This window comes from Simochromis diagramma, unplaced genomic scaffold (genome assembly GCF_900408965.1).
Source record: "Simochromis diagramma unplaced genomic scaffold, fSimDia1.1 OVJJ01000798.1, whole genome shotgun sequence".
In the NCBI taxonomy this organism is placed as follows: Eukaryota; Metazoa; Chordata; class Actinopteri; order Cichliformes; family Cichlidae; genus Simochromis; species Simochromis diagramma.
The window spans coordinates 182,430-208,732 of record NW_024386736.1 but is presented as its reverse complement, the minus strand read 5'-3'; the positions used below and the strand labels follow the sequence as shown (position 1 = coordinate 208,732).

Genomic DNA, 26,303 nt, shown 5'->3' with positions numbered 1-26,303 from the left:
ACTGGAATGAAAATATTCACTGGACTGTCTCTTTGTTTTGACACTTGCAGAAACACACATGAACAGACACACACGGGCTTCGCTGACAGATGTATTCCTGATACATCAGTAGCCAAATCCTCTGTAGACTGCCAGTCATTCAGCATGCCAAAAGAGTTTAAACTCAAAGAAACGCTGACAGATGGGTGGGAAAGAAACACTTTGTTCTGTGTTGTGGGTGCAGCTCAGCATACGACCATTTGCGTGTAACTGCTTGTGTGTGTGTACATGTGTACGGGGCTATTCAGTTTATGTCTGTGTCCTAAGAGAGGGTAATAAAAGTGATTTGTGACAGAAATTGATGAATTATTGAACGGCATCAAGTAAGCCATGCATTCGCTATTCTCAGCCTCGCACACGACGGCACGTTTTCTCACCAACGCTGTAGTAAACCGGAGCACACCAATGGCAATATCACAAAGATTACTACTCTTTTTGTCCTACACTGGTGCTGTTACATCCTGTTCTCGCTTCACACAAAACGAGAGAGAAATGAGAAAAAGGTAGATGAACACTATCAGAAATAACTCCCTCTTCTCTCCTCGCTCTGCTCTTGTTGAGAGTCTTTTGTATTTATGAATCTTAATCAGCTCAGCATGTCTGTGGAAGTGACACCTAGATCCCGCTGTGAGTTTGTGTGCGGTGGTGTGAGCGCTTATTTTTTATTTTTCTATTTTTTTGCTTGTCTGGCCTCCACAGAACGTGTTGTACAGGAGATGTGTGGGCGGGTTTGTTTGTTTGTTTGTTTGTTTGTTTGTTTGCATAACACTCCTGAATATCTGGAAATATCTGGGTCATTTTTATAATAGATTTTTTTAAACACTTGTTTTTCATTCAACATTAAAAGAGATTTCAAGTGTGTGGTACACCCTCTGCCTGGGTAATAAGACGGGGCGTGAGTGGGGGTTGTTTTTTAGAGCAGGACACGAAAGGAGAGGAACTTATGTTCAAATGGACCTAATGAGATCTAAGAGAGGGGAACAGGGGGTCTGCAAACTGTGTGTCTTTGTATCATATTGTTGAGCAGTGAATGGGGGATGTTAAACCCGAAGCATGAACTGCTTTTAATTTAAAAAGCATATTTTCCTCACACTCTTTTATTTATCCATTTTTATTTATTTACCTTTCTATTTTTTCAGTCAGGAGTTAAAAAATGTTTTTTAATGTGGTTCCTACAACTTTTATGAAATAATAATAATAATAATAATAATATATTCTACTACTACTACTACTACTTTAAAAACTCTCACCACCTTCCTTTAATACAGAAAATTAAAAACACATACACAATTAAATTAGTAAATAAAATTAATCAATTATTTAAATGAACAATTAAATAAAATAAACACATAAAACCACAGAACAATAAAACTGCCCACCATTCTGTTTGCAGTTTAAATTTTTAACCACATGAACAGAATGACTGTATTTAGCACTGTCAGCCTGTTGGTCACTGCTTTAGACTCAAATATCTCGACCAGTTCGGAAGAATTGCTGTAACACTTGCTGCAGATATTCACGGACCCCAGAGGTTATCTCGGATAACTTTGGTGATCCTTTTGTTTTCATCTTTTAACATTCAAGATCTGTTAAATCTGCCAAAAAAAAAAAAACCCAGCCTGTTAATTTTGTTGGTAGAATTTAACTCCAAGGATCACTGTGTCACTGTACAGTGCTGCAAAGTTTACATCCAGAGTTGCTAGCTTAATTGTAACTCTGTCCCTTTGTTGCATATAAACATTATGTAGTATATTATGTGTACTTTGGGGTTTTGGAGTCCCATCACCATTAACCACTTATATATCAAAGGTAGGGTCAGGTGACTAAAGCCACAGTGCCAGAGACTGGTTAGTGACCCTTTTTGAACCACCGGTTGCTAGCAAAATGTTTATACTCTGGCCTGTTGGTGAAAACCTTCTTATGATTGCCTTTGTCACCAGCAGATTGCTGTGGTCACCAATAGTTTGTATGGACCTTGCTGGCATGTTAGCAAACACTTGCTAGCTACTTTCTGAGAGGTAGTAAAACTGTGAAAAGTGTGCGACACAAACTATAAATGGAGACTAGTTGTCTTCAGAGTAAAAAGTCTGCCCTTGAAATGTGTTGGAAACAGCACTGTGGCACAACTTTTAGATTAAAGCGACCGTTTACAGTTTGTGTTGCACTTTTCACAGTTTCACTACTGCTTGAAAGTAATTTCAATCTTCCATGCAAACAACACGTGACTGTGGCAGCCTGCTAACGACCAGAGCAATCGGAAAGAGGTTTGTGTTGCAACCCTCTATTTATAACTGATTTCTCTTAGAGATTGTCAGCAATGTCCAGAAACCACTTGGCAACCAGTTGGTGAATGCACATTTTTTCACTTCACAACAGGTGGTTGTATCATGTCCAGCATGGTGGATGGCTCTTAAGGAATATGCACATGACATTACACAAGAAACCTCTAGCATAGTGCGTGAATTCTACCAGGGTAGTGTTGTCTCAAATTGAAAACAGCAAGCTGTGAAGTACTTAATAACAGCTACGATATTCTTCTTCAGTGAAAATGAAAATTTAAAACGTCTGTGAAGGTTCTCAGTCATCCAGCTCATCGTAGTCAAAGGAGCTTGCAAAGAAAAGTGAAAATTTAAAACAATCACCAATGAATCCCTGAACACCTGTAACATCAGTGTCTGAAAACATCTGCAGCTGTTAGCTAACACTGGCATCACTATCAGTTCTGACAGCTTGTCTTCCTCCTGCTGCCTCCTCCGTCTTGGTTGGTGGCCCGTGTCACTACTAGATCCATAAAGGTGTAGACCTAGATGGCATTGCATCACCAGGGGTGGGTACTACAAAGTAAGATTACTGGGCTAGCAGGCTTAACATCAGAGTGTACTCTGTCAAGAAAGTGGCTCACTTTTTACCGAGCTAATTCACCATGGTAACTTACATTGAACACATAACCTGGTCAGGAGCAGGTTCTTTCACTTACGGCATGTTTTCAGAGCAATATATATTAGAAAATGGAGTATTTGTATAAGTAGTTGTAAACCTTACTAATGTCAGGAAAGAAGCCAAGGTGTAGGTTAAAGCAGCTCAGACTGTGTGCTGCATTGTCATTAAAATGTGCAAGTATTGATTTTGTGATGCAAAAAGTGTATAAATGGTTTTATACTTGATTTAAATTCACTTAGTTTTACACGGGTAGAATTGCAGCAACGAGAACACAGCGCATACTTTAAGTATATCTATTCAATCAATAAAATTAATTTTACTTTGATCAGCCAGTAAACTGAAGCAATTTCCACATCTTTATCACATCTTTCCACTCAGTGTATTAGGCTGTGGGACAGTAAGCTATAATGTTTAAATGTATCAGTTCTAAAGTCTCAGAACTCTAATATGCAGCAACCACTTTAGAGATAACTAGCAGCACTGAGAGCACACTCAGCTGTAAAATTATGAACGCACATTAAAATGTTTATTTTAAATGATTAGCTAAATACATAAATAACCAAGTTAATGATCTTCTATAGAAAAGATCTGTTATTCTATTTGCTGTTGAGTTTTTAGGGTCTCTAAAGAGACCAATTTATCATCATCATCTGATAACTCCTCTGACTGAAGCAGGCATTGCTCATTTTGTGTGGTAGAAGGGTCAAACGCTCATTGATTGTCATTTACAAGTCGATAGCTAATAGATAGTACTACTAGATAGATAATACTTCTTTCTGAAACATAGAATTATCAACATTTAAAAATTGATCTAATTTTTTATACATTATGTTTTCCATAGACTTCCATAGGATTTTGTGTCCCCTCTGTTGGCCATTAAAAAGACGAATTCCACATTGGTTTTACTTTTCAGACCTGGAATCTTTTCTGCTGTCTGTGCTACAGACAGCAACTACGTGGCTCTTCCTGCTCTTTCATTTCACAATAAAAGTCCCTATATACATATACATTATAAAATATAAAAAATAACATAAAATAATAAGTAAATGATTATTGAAATATAGCATTTGTTTTGTTGGTTTAACATTAACATTCAAACCAGCGTGCAACAACTTTTTTTTGTCTTTGCTATGCTAGTTACCATGGGGGGTTAAAAATTCAGTGAACTAGCCCTTTGTTTTTCATCATATCACCACACAGCCATATTTGTAGGCAAACAACAGGTGTTTGGAAACAAATAACAGGTGCCAGTAATCAGACAGCATCCAAAGCCAATCATAAATATTAATGGAAGGGACAAACAGTAATCACTGATGGTATAAGCAGCATTATGCATATGTGTGTGTGTGTGTGTGTGTACATCAGGTCCAGAACGTGAGTCAGTCCATGGAGGTGGTTGACCTGCGGACATCCAGAGACCTGCAATATGTTCGAGACTCTGAGCCACTGCTGAGAGGAGTGGATGGACGGTTACACACTTATGTGGCCAGTCCCCGCAGTCTGACAGCTAGGAGCCTGCAGGTAAACACACAAACACACACACACATACACATCAAGTCGCATACAATGCAGACAGTCGCTGCAGGGAACATATAACCTTTGGTGTGAAAACATTGATTTCACGCATGCCAAGCTGAAGTTTCTTGCCTGCTCTCAGACACGCGAGCATCTTTCATCAAGAGGACAAAACTTGTCTTGAAGCTGTCAATTTGCTGGCTTCATGTCTGCTGTGTTAAAGTGTCGCACAGCCTTTTTTCTGAAGGTGCCAGTAAAACTGCAGCATCACTGCACACATTAAGGCTTCAAGCTGTCATAAAAAAAAAAAAAAAATCTGTCTGGAAAGAGTCTGAATTTTAATATTAATGACCAGATTAGAAAAATATTGACACACAAAAGCACAGAACATTTTTTCTGCATTTGTCTTTTATAGTTTGTTCCTTGGTACTTTAAATTTGCAGGAGAGAAGATAAGATTGCCTTCCTGAATAAGTATTGTGTTTTACTGAGGGAAATCTGAATGTATTTCACTTCCTAAATTAGGAGTACTAATCTCATTAGGCTTGGTGCTTTCTGCCATGATGCCACTGGCAGGCGTCTGTGCCAACAACAAAACATGGGGAGGGGTAGTGAAAGATTATTTCAAGAGCTACAGAGAATGACAGGCCGTGGATCTCAGGAGGGAGAGTTGAATGATCTAAACAGTTAAATCAGCTGTGAAACGGCTTCATTTGGCAGCTTAATGACACTGAAGTGGAAGCCTAGCATAACCCAGCTCACTGTTTACACATGGATGTAACTTTAAGCAGTGATTTAGGGACTTTCATCTCACGGGAAAGATAGGAAAAAACTATATGGTAAAGTATGGTTGACATTTTTCCACATTTAAGGTTTGTTAATCTGCTGCTTTAACAGGTTTTTTAATCTATATTAAGTTGATCAGAAACGGATGTAAATGGATTTTATGAATGGAAAGTGATGTGAAAAAGTAATTCTTTTCTTGTGTGACTTTAGATAGACAGATAAAAGTAATAAATAAAACAGCCAACACATTTGAAATATGGAAATGTGGTTAAAAATCATGTTATTGTGCATTAAACAGCTGCTGTAAAGTGGTCGGTTTAAAGGACCTCCTGGAGCGCTCTGACTGAAGGTGCTACTGGTGATAACCTCCTGGGCATGGCGTGGTCATGTTAGCTTTAAGAGCATTCTTCTCTCTGCCACAACAGTGCTGGACTGTTTCAAATTCAGACGTGACCACAGAGCCTTCTTAATAAGTTTTCTCTGTTCCTGTCTGCTGTGCGGTCTCCTTCATCCCTGCAGGCTAAAGCATAAACAAAGCACTGGCCACCATCGTATTGTCCACACTGCACAGCAGGAGTGGAAAGGCCTCAGCCTTTGTCTCTTACTGTACCCCGCCTCCATATGGTTCTTCCAGTCCAGCTTATTATTGGTCACACCAAGATACTTGCAACTGAAGATAACTTTCACCTCGATGCCTCAAGTGTCATTTATTGTCATTTGTCATTTATTATTTTTGTGGTTTTCTTCATATACCACACTGCAATACGGCCAAACATCTCAACTTTGTTCTTGTCTGTCCAATAGACATTGTTCCATAAGTCTTGTCTAGATGCAGCTTTTCAAACACGGCCATGCTCTGACATGATCCAGTGCTAATTTCAATTCACACAGTTCTCAAATGCAGTGTAAAATAATGAAAAGGCTGTCATAAAACTGCACAACCCCATATTCACACACACAAATAGCAGCCCTATATTACAGTGAACAGAGATAAACTAATACAACAAGCATGAAAACAACAATAACTAACTAATGTACATAAGTTAATAACATTAAAGGTTTATATCTTAAAACACAATGAGAACAAGTTCAACAGGAAGTTATTACTATTTCAGTTAATTGGACCATGTATATAAATGTAATAAACTGATATAATAGCAATCAATCTTAAAAATAGTTGGTCAGTGCTACTATTCACAGAAGTAGATTTCTACTACTTAAAAATAATGAGTATTTTCACAGCCAAACATTTGAATTATTTGCTCTTTCTATCAAATTACCTCACTTCCAGCTTTGAAAAGGTAACATGGGAGAAAAAAAATTCTTAAAAGAAAGGTGACATAAATGTCAAATAGAAAATGTTTAAACCTCAGTTAAAAACTATACAGATCCAAAGTAAACATTGTAATTCGACAGTCATTTTGAGGGGTCACACACAGCACACATTATGCACAGTAAATTAGATCACGGGGCCAAACTGTCAAGCTCTGCTGTAACGTCTGCAAAACAACATTCGTGCAAACACTTTGACTTTGGCACGCAACACAAATTTGGCTCCTTGCTTCTGCATCCTCTTCCTGAAAATGAAACAAAATGTCACCTTTTTGACACAGTGGGGGAGACAAAGCATGCATCGCAAATAGTCAGAGCAGGACTTCCCGGGAGCGCTCTGAGGCTCACAGCTGTTGACAAAAAAAAGACAACCCGGTGGAGGATAGCAGCCAAATATAAATCAGGTTATTTTGTTTTGTTATGGACGGAGTTCCAGAAAACTGAGCACACCTCGTGGCCTCAGTTGTTGCCATCTTTAGACCATCTACTTTTACTCTACTGAAATACAGCCTTTCACAGTCATAGTACCTTAAAGGTATACTTAATAGATGAATAAATGCAGAATAAACACAGGGAATGGCATTAACCTACATTCTAATCTTGGAGACCTTTTGGATTTTATTACATTTAGATTTTATAACAAAATGTAAATAAAGAACAACGAACAATGAGGCAAGCAGCTGCAAGGGCATTTATGTGCACTCAGCTTAAGTTTGCAGAATTTAAGGTTATTATCCATTTTTATTCGTGTTTATTTAAAGAAAACTTTTTTAATACAGCATATTTACACTGGAAGAGGAAAGAAAAGCTGTGTAAATTTGAAGGAAGCCTTTTTGACTCAACTAAGCGGTGAACTGTTGTATCAACTTGATTTAGTCAAGTTTAGGATCACTGATCTAATTGTGTGTTCAGTGACTAATTCAACTGAAAACACTTCTATTGTCCTGTTCGAATGGCTAATGAGGTAAGGCCTGTGCTAATTCGGATTAAAACTGATAATCTACTATTGGAAAGGTAATTGCTTTTCCACCGTGCTCTCCAACTGAGAGGTGAACTTAGACAAATATTCACACACATGTGTGTATGTGTAGCCTCAGGAAGTATAATCTAAATTCAGTAGGTGATAGCTGATCGAAAGACTGCCATCCCAGTTCATTCAGAAGCTTGATATCTCGGGTTATATTTGTGAAATATTTGCTTGCTCATCTTGTCAATGTCAGTAATTCCAAATTTACAGGTGAATCTTTTCAATAAATTCAGTTCTATTTTATTTTTATAATACCAAATCACAACAACAGTTGCCTCAAAGCATTTAATATTGTAAAGTAAAGACAAACCTCAACATTAAGGCGACCCTCAATGAACAAGTGCTTGGCGACAGGGGGAAGGAAAAACTCCCTTTTAATAGGCTTTGGGATCCGTCTGTCGTGACTGGTTGGGGGTGATTGGAGGAAATAGGACAAAAGATGCAGTACTTCACAGTCCTTCATTGGTTAGTTTGTCTTATCATGGATTTATGAAATATACATTTAATATTCTGTGGTCCCAGGAAGAATAGTTTTGTTTTTAGTGTGTACAAGAAATAACCCTCCACAAACCATCTTGTCCGACTGTAATCCTCACCATAACCCCAAACCAAGTCTTCATATTAGAATTCATTAATAATTAAGAATTAAAAATATTTAATTCATGCGGACTTTGTCTACAAAAGGGACGCAAGCTCCACACTGTGACTGTACACACAGATTTTTTTTGCCTGCTCATAAAAAGCAGTAGAAGTACACACACACACACACACACACACACACACACACACACACACACACACACACACTAACCCTTACTTACCCCAATAGGGCATATTACCGCCTCCCCATAAATCCATTCTGCCTTTCATCTCTTGCCGAGCATATCTTAACAGCTGGGGGGGGTCTGTTTTTAAGTTTTTATATAGTTGGTTTATGCATATGCGTGTGTGTGTGTGTGTGTGTGTGTGTGTGTGTGTGTGTGTGTGTGTGTGCATATGATTGTTGCTCCTGGGGGGTTTTCACAGTCATAAGCTTTTGCCTTTGCACTGAGAGGAAAGACTCCTGAATATTTATGTGGAACTTCAGTAAGTTTATCAATAACTAAACAGTATTTTTAACCCATGGAGGAAGGAAACAAGGGTGGAGGGCGGGAGTGGAGAATGGGATGTCAAATGGGAGTCATAAACAGAGAGAGATGGTGGAGGAAAGAGGAGGAAAGAGACAGGAAAGGAAGCCTTATTGCACCTAAATGTTTCTTGGTGGGAGGGAGGACATGAGAGGACTGTGCAAGGAGAAGTAAGAGGGAAAGTAAAGGTTAAGCAGAGACTGGAGGAGAGATAAAAGTGTGAATCAGGAAGGGAGAGATTAGAGAAATCGAGATGAAGGCGGAGATGTGGCAGGGGAGGGATTAGCCAGGTAAAGTGGTTCGCTATCTAACAAACCGTGGCACCTTTGGCATTTTGTCAAAATTGGGGTTTTAATGAATATTTAATCAACTTGCAATTATATGCAAAGAACACTGCCAATATCAATGAGCGGTGATGATGTAGTGAGCTGAAGCTGCTTGGAATTACAGAGTTTTCACGCTGTGCTCTTGTGACATGTAGAAATTGGAAAAATGCGTCGTAGCGATGTTGGAAAAGTATTCAGGTCGCGATTTCAAGACAGCAGGGGAGGGATTAGATACATAAAGTGTTTGACTGACTGCCAACTGCTGACTGTTTCCTGGATATGTTGTTGTGTTTGTGTGCGGGGGTGCAGAGATGTTATAAGAAGATGATAACATTTTTGTCTTCGCTTTTGACACTTCTCTTTATCCTTCTCTCTTTTCCATATCAAATCCAGCTCTTTGTTCAGCAAGCTGAAAGAGAAGATACATCTAAGTATCAAGGCTAAAAGTAGAGATATAAAAGTAGCAAATAAAAATTTATTGTCCCTCTTGCTGCAAGCACAATTGTTTCATATGCTATCCATATTTTTATTGATCTCCATTTAAGCCGATTAGAGGGGAAAAAGGGGGCCTTTCTGGCCCGATATGATCCAGAGTGCATTTTTTTAAAATGAGAGTTTTCCTCCATCCATTTTATGCTGCTTATTTGGGTCACGTTGCCAGAAAAGACTTGCCCAGACGTACTCTCTTCCAGCACATCTTCCATCACCTCCTGTGGGACTGTGAAGCGTTCTCAGGCCAGATGGATTGCGCAGTCCCTCTAGCATGTTCTGGGGGCGCTTTCCATTCGGTTAACGTGGTTCTCCGCTTCCCTCGCTCACGTCTGTTCCTCGGGGAGAGCAAAGAGATGCGGCGACAGAGGCAGAAATGAAATATGATGTGCAGCATCTCAGCTGCCAAATGCACAGAAAGAATTAAGGAAGCAAAGTAAATATTCTTCTGAACCAAACTCAAAGGAAACGAGAGCTTTATGTGTTTCAGTTCATTTCATTTGTCTCCTACCAACAAGTTTATCAGCAACAGGTAGATTGGGGGGCTGCCTTGTGACACAAGGATTGTCTCAAACATGTGCTCAGTTTTCAGCATCGACGAGTGAACAAAAGGATGACAAGTGAACAGATTCATTTGAAACATTCACAGGTGGAAGGCAGCACAACGGGAGATTAAGGATGACAAGGAGAGTAATCAGCCGAATGAGAAACAAACCACTAACCCTGTTACACATGCTGGGATGAGGTCACCCTTACGGGGCACCCTGACCAGTCCAGACACATAAACTGCCTCAAGTGTGCCTCAAAGGGTGGCACTACGCCGAACTACAGCAACTGAAAGAGAAAAATAATGACTGCAAATGGCCTCTCTCACTTTCTTTAACTCATTCACAGGAGTTAAAGGGTCAGATGTCTCAGCTACGGCCCCTGTTGTCAGTGGTGGAGCAGTACAGACTGGATCTACAGACGCTGGCCACCTTGCGGATGGAGCTGCTTAACCTGTCGATCGTCCTGACAGCCATCCAGGAAGAGATTGGAGCATACGACTACGAGGAGCTTCAGCAGAGGGTCCTGTTGCTGGAGACCAGGCTGCACAGCTGCATGAATAAACTGGGTACGTGCTGGGAAGAAAGCAATAACAAAATATGACTTGTGCTGCTTTTGAAAGTAACTCACGCGTTTGCAATTTGAACATGAAAGCGAAGAACGTGAGCGCGCGGGGGGTGGAAGCACGCAAAGGAGCACTCCGCAGGTTTACACACTCAAAGATTTATTTATAACAACGATTCATCAGTCTGCAAAAATAGTTCTATAACAAACTGAATTATAAACAAGAAGAACGTTCAGGAAGAATAAAGGAGGGGAGTGAAGTTTAAAAACATGCAAATTTACCACAGGGAGTGAGGAAGGAGTGTAACAGAAAATAGGACCAAGTTTCATCAAGTTAGTACACAATTTGCAAAGTCAGGCCTACCAAACTAGGATATACCCAACTAGTTCACTTACACTAAATGAATCTGTGTAGGTTCTCAGTCGACTGTGAAAGCGACTGGACTTCTTTATATTTGTTGAAAATGTTTCACCTCTCATCCAAGAGACTTCCTCAGTTCTAAAACCAAAATGAAGCGACTCTGAGGAATTTAACTTCTAGCAGGGTTTCTTTGCATCCGGTGACCTCAGTAGTTCACATGATAGGGTGGGGCAAGGTCTCACAGTGGTTTCACCCAAAGCCAACACCTTGGCTCATGCGATGATGCTCAATAGTGGGTCAAGACTTCACTAAACAGGATATTTAGGGAAAGATGCATACATACATAAGGAAAATCTGAGCTTGAAAAAGATGACATTGGGAATACAAATTAAGAAGTTGGCCTAGCTGACTTAGAAGCAAACAGGACCAACTGGCAAAGGAACAAAGGGAAGCAGGGGAGTACAAAGTGGACATACAACCCAGTATCGTGGCAAAACTTGTAATAAACATGCCGGTCCACTGTGTCCATTCCACAATTTGTCTCTCCAAAACATGAAATCGACTTCACCGCGTGCAGAAATTGCATTACCAGCAGGGGGAGGTAATATTTAAGCCACGAAGTCAGTAGTGAGCAACAAATGTATTAAGTACATTCCAGGGTCCTTAATCAGCAGAACAGATTAAGCTAGGCGGCTAATGTGTATATACATGCAAAGGTGTTAATAAAGTCTTTTTCATGTTGGCTTGAAATAAAATATTTTCCTCTGCTGTTACTGCAACTTCTGCATGCATGTACATTTCACGTTTTAGAGAGGCAAAGCTCAATGTGTCTGTTGCAAGCTTTGTCGTGATACCGGGTTGGAATATGTGCAGCTTTTGCAGAGGAGCACATGGAATAGCTATAGTGAAGTAAGACTATGGTTTAGGATTAAAGAGATTTTAGGAAGGATTCTTATTTTATTTACTTGGTAAGAGTTGAGGGTGTTTGTTCAGTAAAAAGAAAAAAAGACGGATAGCCATCGGGTAGTAACATGCGGAGACAGCTATGGGGAAACAGATGGACATTCCCGGTTTCCTCTTTGTGCTAAGCTAGGCTGCTGGCAGTCGTTTCATTTTTACTGGACAGACATAAGAGTGGTATTGATTTTCTCATCTAACACTCCAACGGGCAGTGAATAAATATTTTCCACAAAATGTCAAAGCATTGCTTTAAGAGCAGCAGAGAGTGCTCTAACAACAAAGTCTAACATGGGGACAGAAACAGAAGTGCGCCTATTTAGGCCCATTTTGAGGAAAATTGAAAAGCCGGGACACAATAAGCCTGTTTGTGGAAAGCATACAAGTGGATGTTGATGTAGAAATGCATTTTGACATTGGGTTTGATCTAAATAGCTGTCTCTGTTGAGAGCCATTATAACTGATGTTAATTCAGGTGGCTGAAAAGGCTCTATTAAAACTCTCAGTGAAATTACCAACTACACTTTTCAAACCTAAAAACGGTGTTTTATAGTTGGAATAATGTACATGCGGTATCACTGTGAGTGGGCAGTTTCATTTACCTGAAAAACAAAATGTCTTAAAGTTATTATCTAAATGACTAAAACACCCAAATGTATTCCTCTGTGTTATCTTTTCGAGAAATAGAAGCTGCTTTTTCACAGCTCACGCCTGTGGCGTCAACACATTTTCAAGTTTTTATGAAGCATTGCTGAAGTGAGTTAAGACTGGTGGCAGGTGATGGCTGCTCATAAACCAGCTGGCCAAGTCACCTTGACGACGAGCATTACTCAGACCAATCCGGATAACATGAGCACAAACTGGTGCTCCATCTGCATTATCTTCTCCATGTGGCTGCTCTATGCATAAACAACAGATCTAGGATGGAGGATCAGAGTTTACATGGTCCGTTTATCATTTGTTAACAGGATGTGGTCGTCTGACTGCCGTTAGCAACCCCATCACTGTGAGGGCCTCGGGATCCCGCTTTGGCTCTTGGATGACTGATGCCATGATTCCCAGCTCTGACAGCAGGGTAGGTGTACAGTGTGATTTGTCTTTTTTCTGTTTTTTCTTCTTCAGTTTGTTCCATTTATATATTTTTTTTATAAAGGTTTACAGTCGGGGTTAGAACAAGGTTTAGGTTGGGATTGAGGCATTTGGTGGTCTGGCTAGGGGAAAGTCCTTCTAGAAGCAAGTCTCGCCACTCAGTAGCCATATATTTGTAATTATTTGTAACTCTTACAGAACCCCTTACTTACATGAAAGTGGACAGAGATGTTGCTTTAATTTCACTGAAACATAAAAATGCAGCTTTAAAAAGTCTGATAACTTGGTTTTGCTCTGACCACCATGCAGACTGCCCTCAACCCTTATATTATCATCTCTATCTCATGCATTTCACTTCTTTCTGTCATTTATCTTGTTGTATCCTGTTTTTATTGAGTGTTTATCACTATTTCTGAGATTATTTAATTAATTACATTTATTTATTTATGGTTGTAGCTGGAGGGATGTTTGTTTGTTTGCTGCTGGGTATTTAAATCTCTGCAAATTTCATGATGTTACAGATTCATTATTACTCAATCCAGAGTGATGTCTTTGACGGCCCACCAGAGCAGCTGAACAAACTAAGACCAGTGAAACTCTGCTGTCACATGTGGGCAACATGACTGGCTAATAGTTTCCTGGTTTATATAAGCACCTTTTCTGGTAGTACAAACTTCCTCTGCTTTCTTCTTTAGTTGGAAATGCACCAATCAATTTCCTGGCCGAGGTTCAGACTGGTGACTGGTTACCTTCTCCTGTGCGTGTGCGTGTGGGAGCCGTTCTTTCTGTAAACACGATAGCTCGAAAAGTTTTGAATGAATTCTCATAAAACTTTGCAGGAATGCAGAGTGAGGTCACACATACTTACATCCACCAAGGTCGGCAAGGTCAACTTAATGATTTATTGGTCAAAAACGGACAAAAAGCTCAATACTGTAGAAACTATGATTCTTAGAAACTTAGAAACAAAGTGTAACATGTATTGTCAACATATACATTATAAAATATCATTTCAAATTTGACCTCTGACCTCTTCTTCAAGGTCAAAAGATTAATCTGAAGGTCAAAGTGATAATAATGCTATATAGAGCTGTTTTTATTAAAACTATATTCCTTACTGCTGTTGTTTGTATTGACAGCATATAGACATATAGAGAATGATATATCTGGATTCTAGATATCATGTTACTTTGGACCTCTGACCTCTTTTTTAAGGTCAAACGGTCAAACTTTCACAAAAAAAATAATTTTATCTTTAAAATTGTGTGTAAAATGCTTTTGCTTTTGTTTGTATTGGCAACAGTTAGGAAATGATACGGCTATATGGGGTTTCTTCTGTCATATAGTTTGCATCCAAATATCATGCCAGTTGGTAGATCTGAGATGTGTTATATCTCTAACAAAAGTATTATCAAGTGAAAGAGACAAGCTGCTAGTTAGAAATATGGTGTAGTATAATATTATATAATAGGCTCAAGTTATTGACAAATCAACACTCGTTATCCATCGCCTACTCCCACACATTTTGTTTTTATAATGAATATATACAAAATAAAATACTATTTCTTTAAGAGCAAATACAGCCCAGAGAACAAGCTGCCTTGATGGAGGTTTGTGCTCTTGGAGTGCTTCTTGTTTATTTATGTAATAGTCTCTGGCTCTATCTCGCCTCCTTCATATTGCCAATGCAAGCATAGTGGCCAGTATTTCCCAAATGTAACTATTTGCAGTTTCTTCTTTTCACAGCCCCGCTGAACAATTTATGAGCTTCATTGATTTAACTTAAATTACTGCACCTCAAAAAAGGAGACATTTTCACACCACCTGCATTTCAGTGTTTATTTGCTCCAACTCACACATGATCCGCTCGATGCAGTTGTCGCAGCGGCATCGGGTCACCCGCTAATGTTCTGGAGATATATTTAGATGTTAAATCATGTTAGGTTAAGTTCTTAGCAGGTCAGTCTTTTTTTTTTTTTAATCAAAATTTTTCTCTGCTAGGTGTTACATTCATAAGGGTCCCCACAAAGATAGGCATGCAAATATATGTGTATGTACTTGTTAGTATTCGTGTTATGAGGGGATACATGAATGTCATATTAAAGTTTCAATACACATGCACCCATAAGAAATTAATCATTGAATTTTTAGTGTGAAGTCACGTGTGAGCTTAGATGTACTGTAAGTTTGGATTTAGATGGAGTAAAGGGAACTGATGTAATCATCAAAATAAGACTGTGTGCTCTTGTGGGCACATGACAAGTACGGCAGGTGAAAGTGGTCATAAAGTTGCCCGCTTCTATATTTTCGCTGATGTATTTTTCAGTTTCTTTCAGCCTCATTTCTAACATGACTCCTGTGTGCACTCTGTCTCCGCTCACTGCGAAACACACACACACACACACACACACACACACACACACACACACACACACACACACACACACACACACACACACACACACTCTGTTCAGGGAATGCATATTAAGCTAGTTGTCAAGGCGACTGTCTCCCAGTTGCCAGGTGTGATTTATATCGCCATGGTGACCCTTGCCTGTTCTCTATTAGAATGTCTCCCTGGTGATGAGAAGGCGCTATACACAGCAGCAGTATCCCAGTTATTGCTGTCTGTTTTCCAGTTCCAGGTGTGACTGGTGTAGTTATGGGTGGCGGCTCTTTCTCAGTCTCTCTATCTATTTGCACCTTTGTCCCAACAATTGGAAGCTTTTTCTGGTCTTTTCATGCTGCACAGTAGGTGATGTTCCTGAATCGGAGCGTGGAGAAAGCACAAGAAGTGCACTTTTATAAATGCACTGGTTGTTTTTTTTCTGTATTTATATTGTTTTTAAATAAGCCAGCAAAGCTATTATATGCTGTAAAGTGCTTCAATCACTTTTATCTTTTTCCCCCCTCTCAGCCTTATGGAACCCTGTAGAACAAAGACAGTAATGTTTATCATTAAGTCCTTTACATTTCCTCCCTCACAAGACTATTGCAGGGCTGTTTCCTTTTACAGAAGTAATTATTTCTGCATGTGTTTGCCAGGCTCTAAAAAATGCATTTAAAATTTTACAACCACTCCTGCACTGGCACAACAAAACAAAACAGTTGCTCCGTACACAGCTGGAAAGGGCGCAGCTATAAAACGGTGAATACATTTTACTGAGTGACGCTGCATATGGACTCTTTGGATGCATTAAAGAGAACTAAAAACCAGAGTCAAGATGACTCACTTGAATTAAAATTGCACACTTGGTTCACAGGCACAAAAAAGCTTCAGTATTCGCTCCCATGTTGTGAACAAAAAAGTGGAGCTTTCAAACTGTTGAGTAAGTTCAGCCTGTTCTCATTTCCAGTACAGCAAATACTGATGTACTGTAGAAGTCTCTGGCACCTCAGAGTGTCCTCTGAGTTTGGTTATATGACACGCCAACTGATGCTTTTTACATATGGGTGCATGTTAAGCAGCTTTAGGAGCATGCTTTCTCTGCTTTCATGCTGTTTACTCCAAATTCTGACTCTACCTCCAAAATGTGAAAATCCCAGCTGATTCATCGGCTTTTGAAATATTCAGACCAGCCTTGCCACATTCAGTCCACTTAAATCACCTTTGTTGTCCATTTTAAAGCTCGCTTTGAACTTCAGCAGGTCGTCTTGACCATTTTGACATTTCTTAAGGAATACCATGTGATTGGCTGATTAATTAACAAGCTGAACAGCTGAACAGCAGTGCCAAATAAAGTGGGAAGTGGGTTAATATGTAAACATAGCATACTGATTTGGGCAAACATTTCTCACATGAAACAGAATAATAATACGTAATGGGCTGTGACTGAATCTAGTTTACTTGTAATGATAAATAACATTAGCATAATAACTGACTGTAATTTATAAGGAAGCCATTAATCTGCCAGTAGAACAGCTGCCATTTCCTTGTTTCCATTCGTCTGCCACTCGATCTAGTCTTCTCTCTTTTTGTGTTGCGGTAATTGAAAGTTAAAAGATTCAAAATTCAAGATTCAAAGTGTTTATTGTCACGTGTCACAAGAGAAAAGGCATTTCTTTGTGCAATGGAATTTTTTCTTTGCTGACCACCCACAGATTAATATATAAATAAATAGCTGAAGACAGAAAAGGAGACAAAATATGGAGATTTGAAACAGATGTGTGCAAAAGAGCAATAGCTTAATATGTAAGATGACCAGACGGTCAAAAAAATATTATTACTGTTCAAAATGTGTCAGTGAGTCTGATGGCAGTGGGGAAGAAGGAGTTAGTGAGTCTGGATGTTCTGGATTTCACACTTCTAAACCTTCATCTCGAGGGCAGAAGTGTGAACAGTCCGTGTTGGGGTGTGAGGGGTCTTTGAGGATGGAGGCAGCTCTCCTCTGGACTCTGCAATGGTAGATGCTCTGCAGAGAGGGCAGCGGGGTCCTAGTGATCTTCTCCGCGGTTGTTATCACTCTCTGCAGGGGTTTGCGATCCATAACAGTAGTGCTGCCGTACCATGCAGTGATGCAGCTGGTCAGGGTGCTCTCCACAATGCAGCTGTAGAACCTGCTGAGGATCTTGGCCGACATACCAAATTTCCTCAGCCTCCTCAGGAAATACAGCTGCTGCTGAGCCTTCTTGACCAGCTGTGTGGTGTTCAGTGACCAGGTGAGGTCCTCAGAGATGAAGACGCCCAGGTACCTACAGCTGCTCACCCTCTCCACTTCAAGGCCCTGGATAGACAGCGGTGGGTGAGGCCTCCTCAGAGTTAAAAGTTAACTTTGTAACTATTTATAAAAAGGAAAAAAAAAAAAAAGCTCTGTGCAATAACCTGGATTTTAAAGTAGTAATAAAAAAGACCTTCGGTTAAACAAAAGTTACAAACAAGATATTGTGTGTTGTTAAATTGTCTGGTTACTCTTTAAGAAACAATTTTATCCACTTAATTTTAGTAAATGTGACCAGGTTCTGTAGTTTTTGGCTTCTAAAACTAACCGCAAAATTATGAAGGAGTGAAAATGAAACTAATCAGGGAGTGAAAACAAAGTGTGAAACACAAAGCTCCAGAGGAGGAAAAATCACGCTCTGACAAATTTGTGATTTATTAATATTCTTAAATGCAAATTCAACACCCTAATGATGCAAATTCTGTTTTCTTTACTTTCCTTCCAAACGTTTTTCCAAGCACACAGCAGTTTTGGCATTAATTTCATCTGCTGTGTTCTGAGAAAAAGAATCAAACCTAAGCGAGGCACAAAAGAGTGGTGTGGGTGTAGCGGAGAAGATGATGTGACTTTGACAGCCATTGTGTTCTTGTTGTTAAAGCTGTTATTCTTCATGATTAGACCAGCCAACTAACGGACAATCATCTTATTGAATCGATTTCCCCAAAAAAACGGCGTCTTTTTATTCCCATCTCATCAAAAACAGACAAAAAATTCCAAACAATGATGTTGATAATATTTTCTCAGGCTTTGTTTGTAGTAGTGCACATATTGAATCATCACAAACATCACAGACCAAATTAGTTTGTTTGTAAAAGTTTGTTCTCTTTAACAAAAAGACACACACACACACACACACACACACACACACACACACACACACTGTGAGTCAAAATAAGTAAAGTCATTCTCATACATCCTTTGGTATCCATGACTACAGGGTGCCACTTTGGCATTTATGAATTCTTCATTAGCTCATCAGTGCACAAATGTGTATATGTGTATGTGTGTGTGCATATGCACGCGGCACACACTCACATGTGCGCGCACGCACGCATGGACACACCTGTCGCTGTATTTGAGAACAGCTGCTGAGGTGTGGATATCCCCTGATCTGTCAAGATGCCTCAGCTGATAGTGTGAGAACGAGCGAAAGGGCGAGAGAGACATAGCAAATGGAGGGGGCTGGGGGTGGGAGGGGGGCATGAGGACGGTTGCTGAAGAGGTGTTAGGCAGGGAAAGTTGAAGTGAAACAAGGGGCGAACAGAAGGAGGGGACGAGACAAAGAGAAGAAGAAGAAGAGGCAGTGAAGGCTGATCAAAAGAGCAACTGTAGAGGGAGACTAATAGGGGAGCCGGGGAGGTGATGGTGAAGGTGAAAAATGTGAAACCAAAGAAAGCAGAAGAAGAAGAAGCGAAAAAGAAAAGGTCAAGCGTTTTAGTGCATAATTCCCAGTAGCAGTGGGTTAAATCAGGGTTAATTCTTCGATTAGCTTCGAATTGTAGTTGTTGATCTGGTTCACCCTGCTGAAAACTACACTGTGAATGCTGCAGTAGATCCTCTTTTGGTGAGGGTTTTTAGGAAGATGCTCTGTAAGCAATGGTGAAATTCAATGCATTTGTTACTTCTAGGCTTCGTTTTTGTATTTCTATGGTATACAGTTATCTTTAAAGCTCCCCGAAAAGCCTCCTGGTGATCGAAAATGCAGCGGCAGGAGAGCAAACAGGGAACAAGAGTAGGAGATCACATTTCTCCTGGATTATCTTCTCTTCATCGCCTCCCTGTTAAAGCCAGAATTAAATTACAGGGTTAGAATATAATACTATGTTTGCATCAAAGCTCAAGCGTGCTTAACATGACATTACATTGAGATATGGTTAAAGATGAGCCAGGTTCACAACCCTCTGGTATTTACTGTAGCCCTCTGCTTGCAGGCCTTTGATTTGTCAGGGTTGATCAGGTTAAATAGGAGCTGCGTTTTTGTCAGACGGTTAGGGCTGAATGTGAAGCAGTAGTCTGACATTTTGGCAAATATGCTCATTGTTGTTAGGGTAAGATGTAAAGAGCCTAACAATGGGCAAGTTCTGCAAATTAGTTGTATGTACAGCTATTTATAGGACTAGTTGTCCTATAAATACAATGCATCAATGACCTTTCACTTAAATAGCGTAAGTAATTTAAGTAATGCATCAGTATTAGTAGTGTAACTAATGTATTGGTACTGTGCTAAAGTCTCAAGCCACCCCTCGTTTCCTTGTATTTTCCCTCCAAGGAGCCAAACATTCTTGTAATTTTTTTAAGTGGTCTTGAGCAATAGTTCTCCAGGTTTTCTGAAGGTCTTTCAAAGGTTGCCTTTGGACACTGGATGCTTTTTCACCCAAGGGGTGAAGTTCTGTCTAAACATAACAGGCAACAAATGAATAATCAGCAGGCTTAAAAACCATTGAGATGAACTCACATCCTTAAGAAACAGGAAATAACCCAGCAGTAACCTGACACAGGACCTGAGAGATGCATCTGGGGCTTCAGTTGATCCATCTACTGTTCACTGAAGCCTCATCAGAAATGGTCTCAGTGAAAGGTTTGGTATCAAGAAGCCGTTTTTAAAGAAAGGAACAGGAGAAAAGGTTGAGGTATGCCAAATCATGCAATAACACTATCAGTCATGGATTGGCCTCCCCAGAGCTCAGACCTCAACATTATTGAAGCAGTGTGGGATCATCTTGATACAGAACAAAACAAAAGGCAGCAAAAAACCAAAGAGCTTTGAATGTCCTTTAATAAGCCTGGAGAAATATTCTAAGACTACTTAAAGAAGAGACTTTGTCTATGAGAGTTCAGGCAGTGGCTCTAGCAAATTTACAGACTGCATTTCCATGTATATTTTCAGATGATTCAATAAATCCCTGTATCTATTTCCCATTTCTCTAGAAAAATATTTTTAAAAAGAGAGTGACTTTTGCACAGTACTGTATGTTTCCCTCTTAAGAAAATATAAATACAAGAGCCTACTCTATATGAAGCTACAAACCGCTAAGCTAAGCTAACTGGCAGTAGTTTCAGAGTAGGATCAGTCCACTGATCACAGCAATGTTTATTCGGCCTCTGGCTCCTCATGTTTAAGTATCCTTGTGAGAGATGCTGATCCCTAAATTGCACCTGATGCTGAGACCGGTGCCTTTACTGGCAATAGTGTATCAGTGCATCAGTTACATGCTAAAAATGCCCTGTAAATGCAGTCCAACCCACTAATGTAAACCAACATGTGACTGCCAGTATGAAGAGACCCACTTGAAATGTCAGACGTGCTCCCGAATGAATATTTGCAGGACCTGTGGATATTCTTTCCCCTTAGTGTAGTCACAGTGGGGAGGGATCACTTCACAGCATGTGGATACTGTAATAGGATACAACTGATCCTTTAAGGGCGTATGTGAGTAGGCCAGCCGGGAGGGGAGCAGAAAGAAAATAGCTCACTAATTTGTAAAACTTAGACGTAAGCTCTAGAAGCAGAAGAAGAAAACAAAATCCCAAGTCACTTTCCGTGCGCACCGTTTGCTATATAATCAGTATCTGGAGCTTGTTTATTTAAAGTAAATGGTGCATTCAGACACGAGAAGATTACAGCTGCCAATAAACAAAGGGACTCGTCTTCCTTTGAAACCTATTTAAAAGCGAATTAAAACTGAGAAAGCTTCATCAGTGTTTGGAGGAGAGAAGAGAGCGCACTGGAAGGAGCGGGAAAGGCCAATCAGTCTGCTTCATTGTCTTTTCAAACCACTAGCTGAGTCTCAATTAAACTCTGTTATTGAAGGCCCTCAAAATAACGGCAATCAGTTACCTTTGTCTGAAAGTCTCTAATTCAATGTGAATTTTAAATATTGCTGCTACAAATGAACTGTAATTTAAAAAATTGCTGTTCTACTGCAGGAGAGGTTTTTTTTCCCCTTAACAAAAAGGTTCCTTTTCATCTGCCCCCTCCCCACCCCCCTTTTTTTATCTGGCCTCAGTACTTTTCAGGCTTTGCGGGGGGGGGGGGGGGGGATAACGAGCATCTTTTTCACCAACAATGCTCTCTCTTCCCAGTGCTCTCTGCTCTTTTCTTTCATCTGCTTCACCTCTCGTCCCCTCCCCGGGTAATTAATCCTCCACGCTGCCGACGCTCAATTTTCCACCCATCCCATTTCTTCTCTGGTCGTTTGTTTCACCACTGATCTTTTTCATCTTCTGCTCCCTCCCCACAACTTCTTCCACTGTCCTATATTTACAGCTCTTCTCATTACACTAAGATTATTGGGTTTTTACTTCTCATCAGGCGGTGATTTAAATTCAGGTCAGCTTGATTGAGGAGGTGGGAAAAAGGTGGACATCAAACATCCATACCTGGGATAGATCAGAATTTATTGCTGCTAATTATCTCCGGGAATGTTATAAACTGTGGAAATGCATAGCCAAAACTGCTTCCACTGTCTAGTCCTGAAATAGGAATATGATGGGGGGGGGAGCAGGCGTTCCCTAGATGGAGGCAGACAAAAAGCAGTTTTGTTATTTCTGGTGAGCAACCTTCGCCGAACACCGACTTGCATACACTTTTTGCTATTTGTGATGCAGGAAAAGCAACTGAAGAAAAGCCCTATAACCTTTTGTATATTGAGCATCTCTCTTGCTGCGGCTTCACGCGCACAACTTCAGCATGCTGACAAATCCAGAGCTTTGGCAGGCCTGCTGAACCTGCGTTTGTTATCTTCCCCACCTGAAGGTCTGGGTGATACCAAACTGTTGCCTTTGCTTTTATTTGATTTGACCGACCCGAGGTTTGCAGCATCCAACTGCGACAGTCTGAGTACATTATGTCGTGATCTAATCAGTTTGTTGGACAGCAGGAGGGGGGGGGCATGATGGATCACTCTCAAAGCGTAACAGAATTTATTGCTCAGCAGGAGTTCATTTTACGAGCTGGCTATAGATGAGCCATCTGCGCTCCTTTCCCTTCTCTCCAACAGGTGTGGTCGATGGATGGCTACTATAAGGGCAGGCGTGTGTTAGAGTACAGGACCATGGGGGACTTCACAAAAGGCCAAAACTTCGTGCAGCATCTGTTACCCCACCCCTGGGCGGGAACTGGCCACGTGGTCTACAACGGGTCTCTCTATTACAACAAGCACCAGAGCAACATCCTGGTACGAGACTGGGTCACGATCAGTAACAGCTGATGCTGATGATTGACGGTCGACTAAAATGAGATGCTGTATGTGTATGTACGTGCATATGCGTGTGTGTGTGTGTCTTTCTAGGTTCAGTACCATTTCCGCTCTCGCAGTGTGTTACTCCAGCGTAGCCTAAGCGGTGCAGGATACAACAACACCTTCCCCTACAGCTGGGGAGGATCCTCTGACATCGACCTCATGGCAGATGAGACAGGACTCTGGGCTGTCTACACCTCCATCCCAAACGCTGGAAACATTATGGTCTGTCTCCGTTTTCTCTAACTTTCCTCCACAGAGACACATGAGACACATTGCCACACAGCAAATTTTGACTGATTTAAGTGTTATGACTAGCACACTGAAACAGAGAGAAGAAGCTGCTGTGCTGTACATCAAATTCATGTGACAGCCAGGATCTTATGTATGGTACTGGATCTTAAGAAAACACCAGCAAATAGAAACATCCAGCAAAAGCACACGATATGCAGTGGAATTTGAATAAAGCACAACGCAAATACAATGAAAACAAATGACAGAAATCGACAAAAAAGCCACACGCTCACAAAAAACACCCTTCAAGACACAACAGTTGTGTTTTGGGGAGACAGTTAGTAATTAGCTGTGCCCTAAATCATATCCTCGCCATCATCTACTTTATAATGCACCAATGAACATTGTGCTGTTTTCAGTAAAGACAGAAACTAGTGATTGAGTGTTTTCTGAATCAGTTGAAATGTAGGGTCATTCTCTCATCCACCTCCATCAGAAAGAAGACAGGTTTATGGCTCCTTGGCTTCTCTTTTCAAGCCCACAGGTTGCATCCATCTTTTATGCAGACGGTCTGTGATACTGTGAGGCCCTTTAGAAAACAAAAAAATAAAAGTCCTCTCTCATGTACAATCTACGACAAACACGCTGCTTTCAACAAATTTCACCATTTCTGCAGCTACAGATTTACCTCAGCTTATTCACAACCGTGTGAGACGGCATCATTGCCAACCCTGTCCTCTCTGCCTCCAGGTGAGTCGCCTCGACCCTCATTCGCTTGAAGTCCTCCACAGCTGGGACACGGGGTTTCCTAAGCGGAGTGCTGGGGAGGCTTTCATGATTTGCGGCACCCTGTACGTCACCAACTCCCATCTGGCCGGAGCAAAGGTCCACTTTGCCTACCACACTAACACCTCCACGTACGAATACACCGACATCCCCTTCCACAACCAGTACTCCCACATCAGCATGATGGACTACAACCCCAGAGAGAGAGCACTGTACACCTGGAACAACGGTCACCAGGTCCTCTATAATGTCACACTGTTTCACGTTATCAGGAGCGATGGATAGATTTACACCTAAAAGATATAAATAAAAATGAAAATGAAAAAAACAAAGTAGAGATGAAGGAGAAAGGTTTTTAAAGGACACTTCAAAACTTGCAAAAATACACACGCATGCACACACACACGCACACAACAGCGACTCACATCTCAACAAGGTAATAAGTACTGTCTGTGTTTGAATTTGAATGACTTCTAGATGATGTGAGCTCGCTGAGCTAATAACTAGACACAGTACATGGTTGTCAAACACCAGTCTAAAGGTCACACACAAGAGTGTTCATCACCGCGACAATGGACTTAACTGCCTCTGCAGCAGGGACGCTGATAGAAAAGAAGGAAGTCAGACATTTTGAGCTCATCCATATTCTGTTACGTTTCATTCCACTCGTATATCAAGAAGTGACTTTGGAAGTCGAGGTCGCATTGTTGGAAAAACAATAAAATTATATATATATACACACAGCTCATGAACTGAATTTCACCTCGCTTCAAACCTCGAGCTATGACGACGGCCCTGACTGAGATATTCCGGGTTTGTGATGTGATCGTGGACGTGTTCAGTCAGCATGGTTGTTCATTCAATAAAGTTTACTGTCAAACTTTGCCAAGACTTCTTTGTCCTGATCTCTACACAACATAGTATACACAAATACACCAAAACAAAAAAGGCTTTGTGCTTTCTCTCCTTCTACCTTTCTTCACTTGGGCATCTGGTTGGATGGAGCCTCATGAATTTAGAGGATTAAAAAACACAAACAGGGAACCAAAGATGTCCTCGTGGGATGGCAGGTGTAAGCAGTATATTCAAATAGCCGCAGATGCTCTTCAGTGCACATCTTCCAGAACAAAGCAGCATCCAATCATGTGACAGTCTGCTAAATTTTTCCTTCTTAACGTTAACTTTTCAGGATCTTCTTGCTATGTTGTGTGAGGTACTTTTTAACATGGCTTTGGAAGAGCTCAGTACAGAGTGAAAAATAAAGAGTGTAATGGATACTAAAGGGCAGTGACGATCGCACAGTGTCTGGAATGCCATTCCTATAACCAGTGCACTGATTGCAATTAGCTCCTCAAGAATGCAGCAGTGTGGTTGGGCAACTGGCTTCCATGAGTCAGTAGACCGTCTCCCACATGTTGCTGTGACAGCCAATACAAATGCTGCTTACAAAAAACACCTGAAAAAGCCATAACTCCACATATAAACAACTGGTTCCTCCAATCTTAATAACACTATATGGAAAATGCCCCTTATGTTTATGTGCTAGCATTCCCAATGAGGGTCAAAAAGCTGGTAGCTACCAAGCGTCAGTTTGCTTCTTACTGTATGTGGATGTCTCTTTAAATACTAATGTTTCTGTCGTCATGAGGTCTCCCAGATGATACATTGGTGCTGTACGATAAGGTAAAACTTGATGCACATTTTACTAATTTTTAGCAAATGTTCTTAGTTTTAAAATTATTTTAGGGAGTGTAACAAGTCAATACGGAAGACAGATTCAAATACGACTCAAAAACACACAAAAAAAATATCACGCTTTTTATTATCCCAAAAAAACCGGGCAGCTGGGACAACTCGGAATAGGATGGTACACCTGTAACTAAGATCCATGTGATACAAATTAGTCTATCGCAGGTAATCACAGAGAAGGAAAAAACACAAGGGCAGGATGTCAGGATCTGAAATGACAGGACGGCTCAGTTAAAAAAAAAAAAAAAAAAAATAATAGAAAACTTCACAATATAAAGCACCCCCCCCCCCCCAAAAAAAAACAAACCTCAGCTTGAAATCAAAAAGAGCCCAGCCGTGTTACACGGGATTTGAGTTGAACGAGCTTGGGACAAGCACAGCTGCAAAGGTTAACCTGCTCATTATAATTTAAGTGGCTATTATGCACTGAAAATGAAGAGATTACACAGCCAGAAATTAGTCAGTGCTGCTTCTTGAAA

General features: G+C 40.4%; 1 protein-coding gene across 2 annotated transcripts in view; it reads left to right on the top strand.

The window, feature by feature from the left end:
* Positions 1–26,087, top strand: part of LOC120741333 (noelin-2-like) — a 39,048-nt gene extending 12,961 nt beyond the window's left edge. For both annotated transcript variants that reach the window (XM_040044268.1, XM_040044189.1), the window contains exons 3-8: positions 4,345–4,500; positions 10,475–10,694; positions 12,977–13,083; positions 22,816–22,992; positions 23,107–23,280; positions 24,040–26,087. In XM_040044268.1, the coding sequence (XP_039900202.1) occupies positions 4,345–4,500; positions 10,475–10,694; positions 12,977–13,083; positions 22,816–22,992; positions 23,107–23,280; positions 24,040–24,360 (1,155 nt within the window). In that variant the 3' untranslated portion in view covers positions 24,361–26,087. The remainder of the gene's footprint in view (positions 1–4,344; positions 4,501–10,474; positions 10,695–12,976; positions 13,084–22,815; positions 22,993–23,106; positions 23,281–24,039) is intronic.
* The last annotated feature ends 216 nt before the right edge of the window (positions 26,088–26,303 follow it).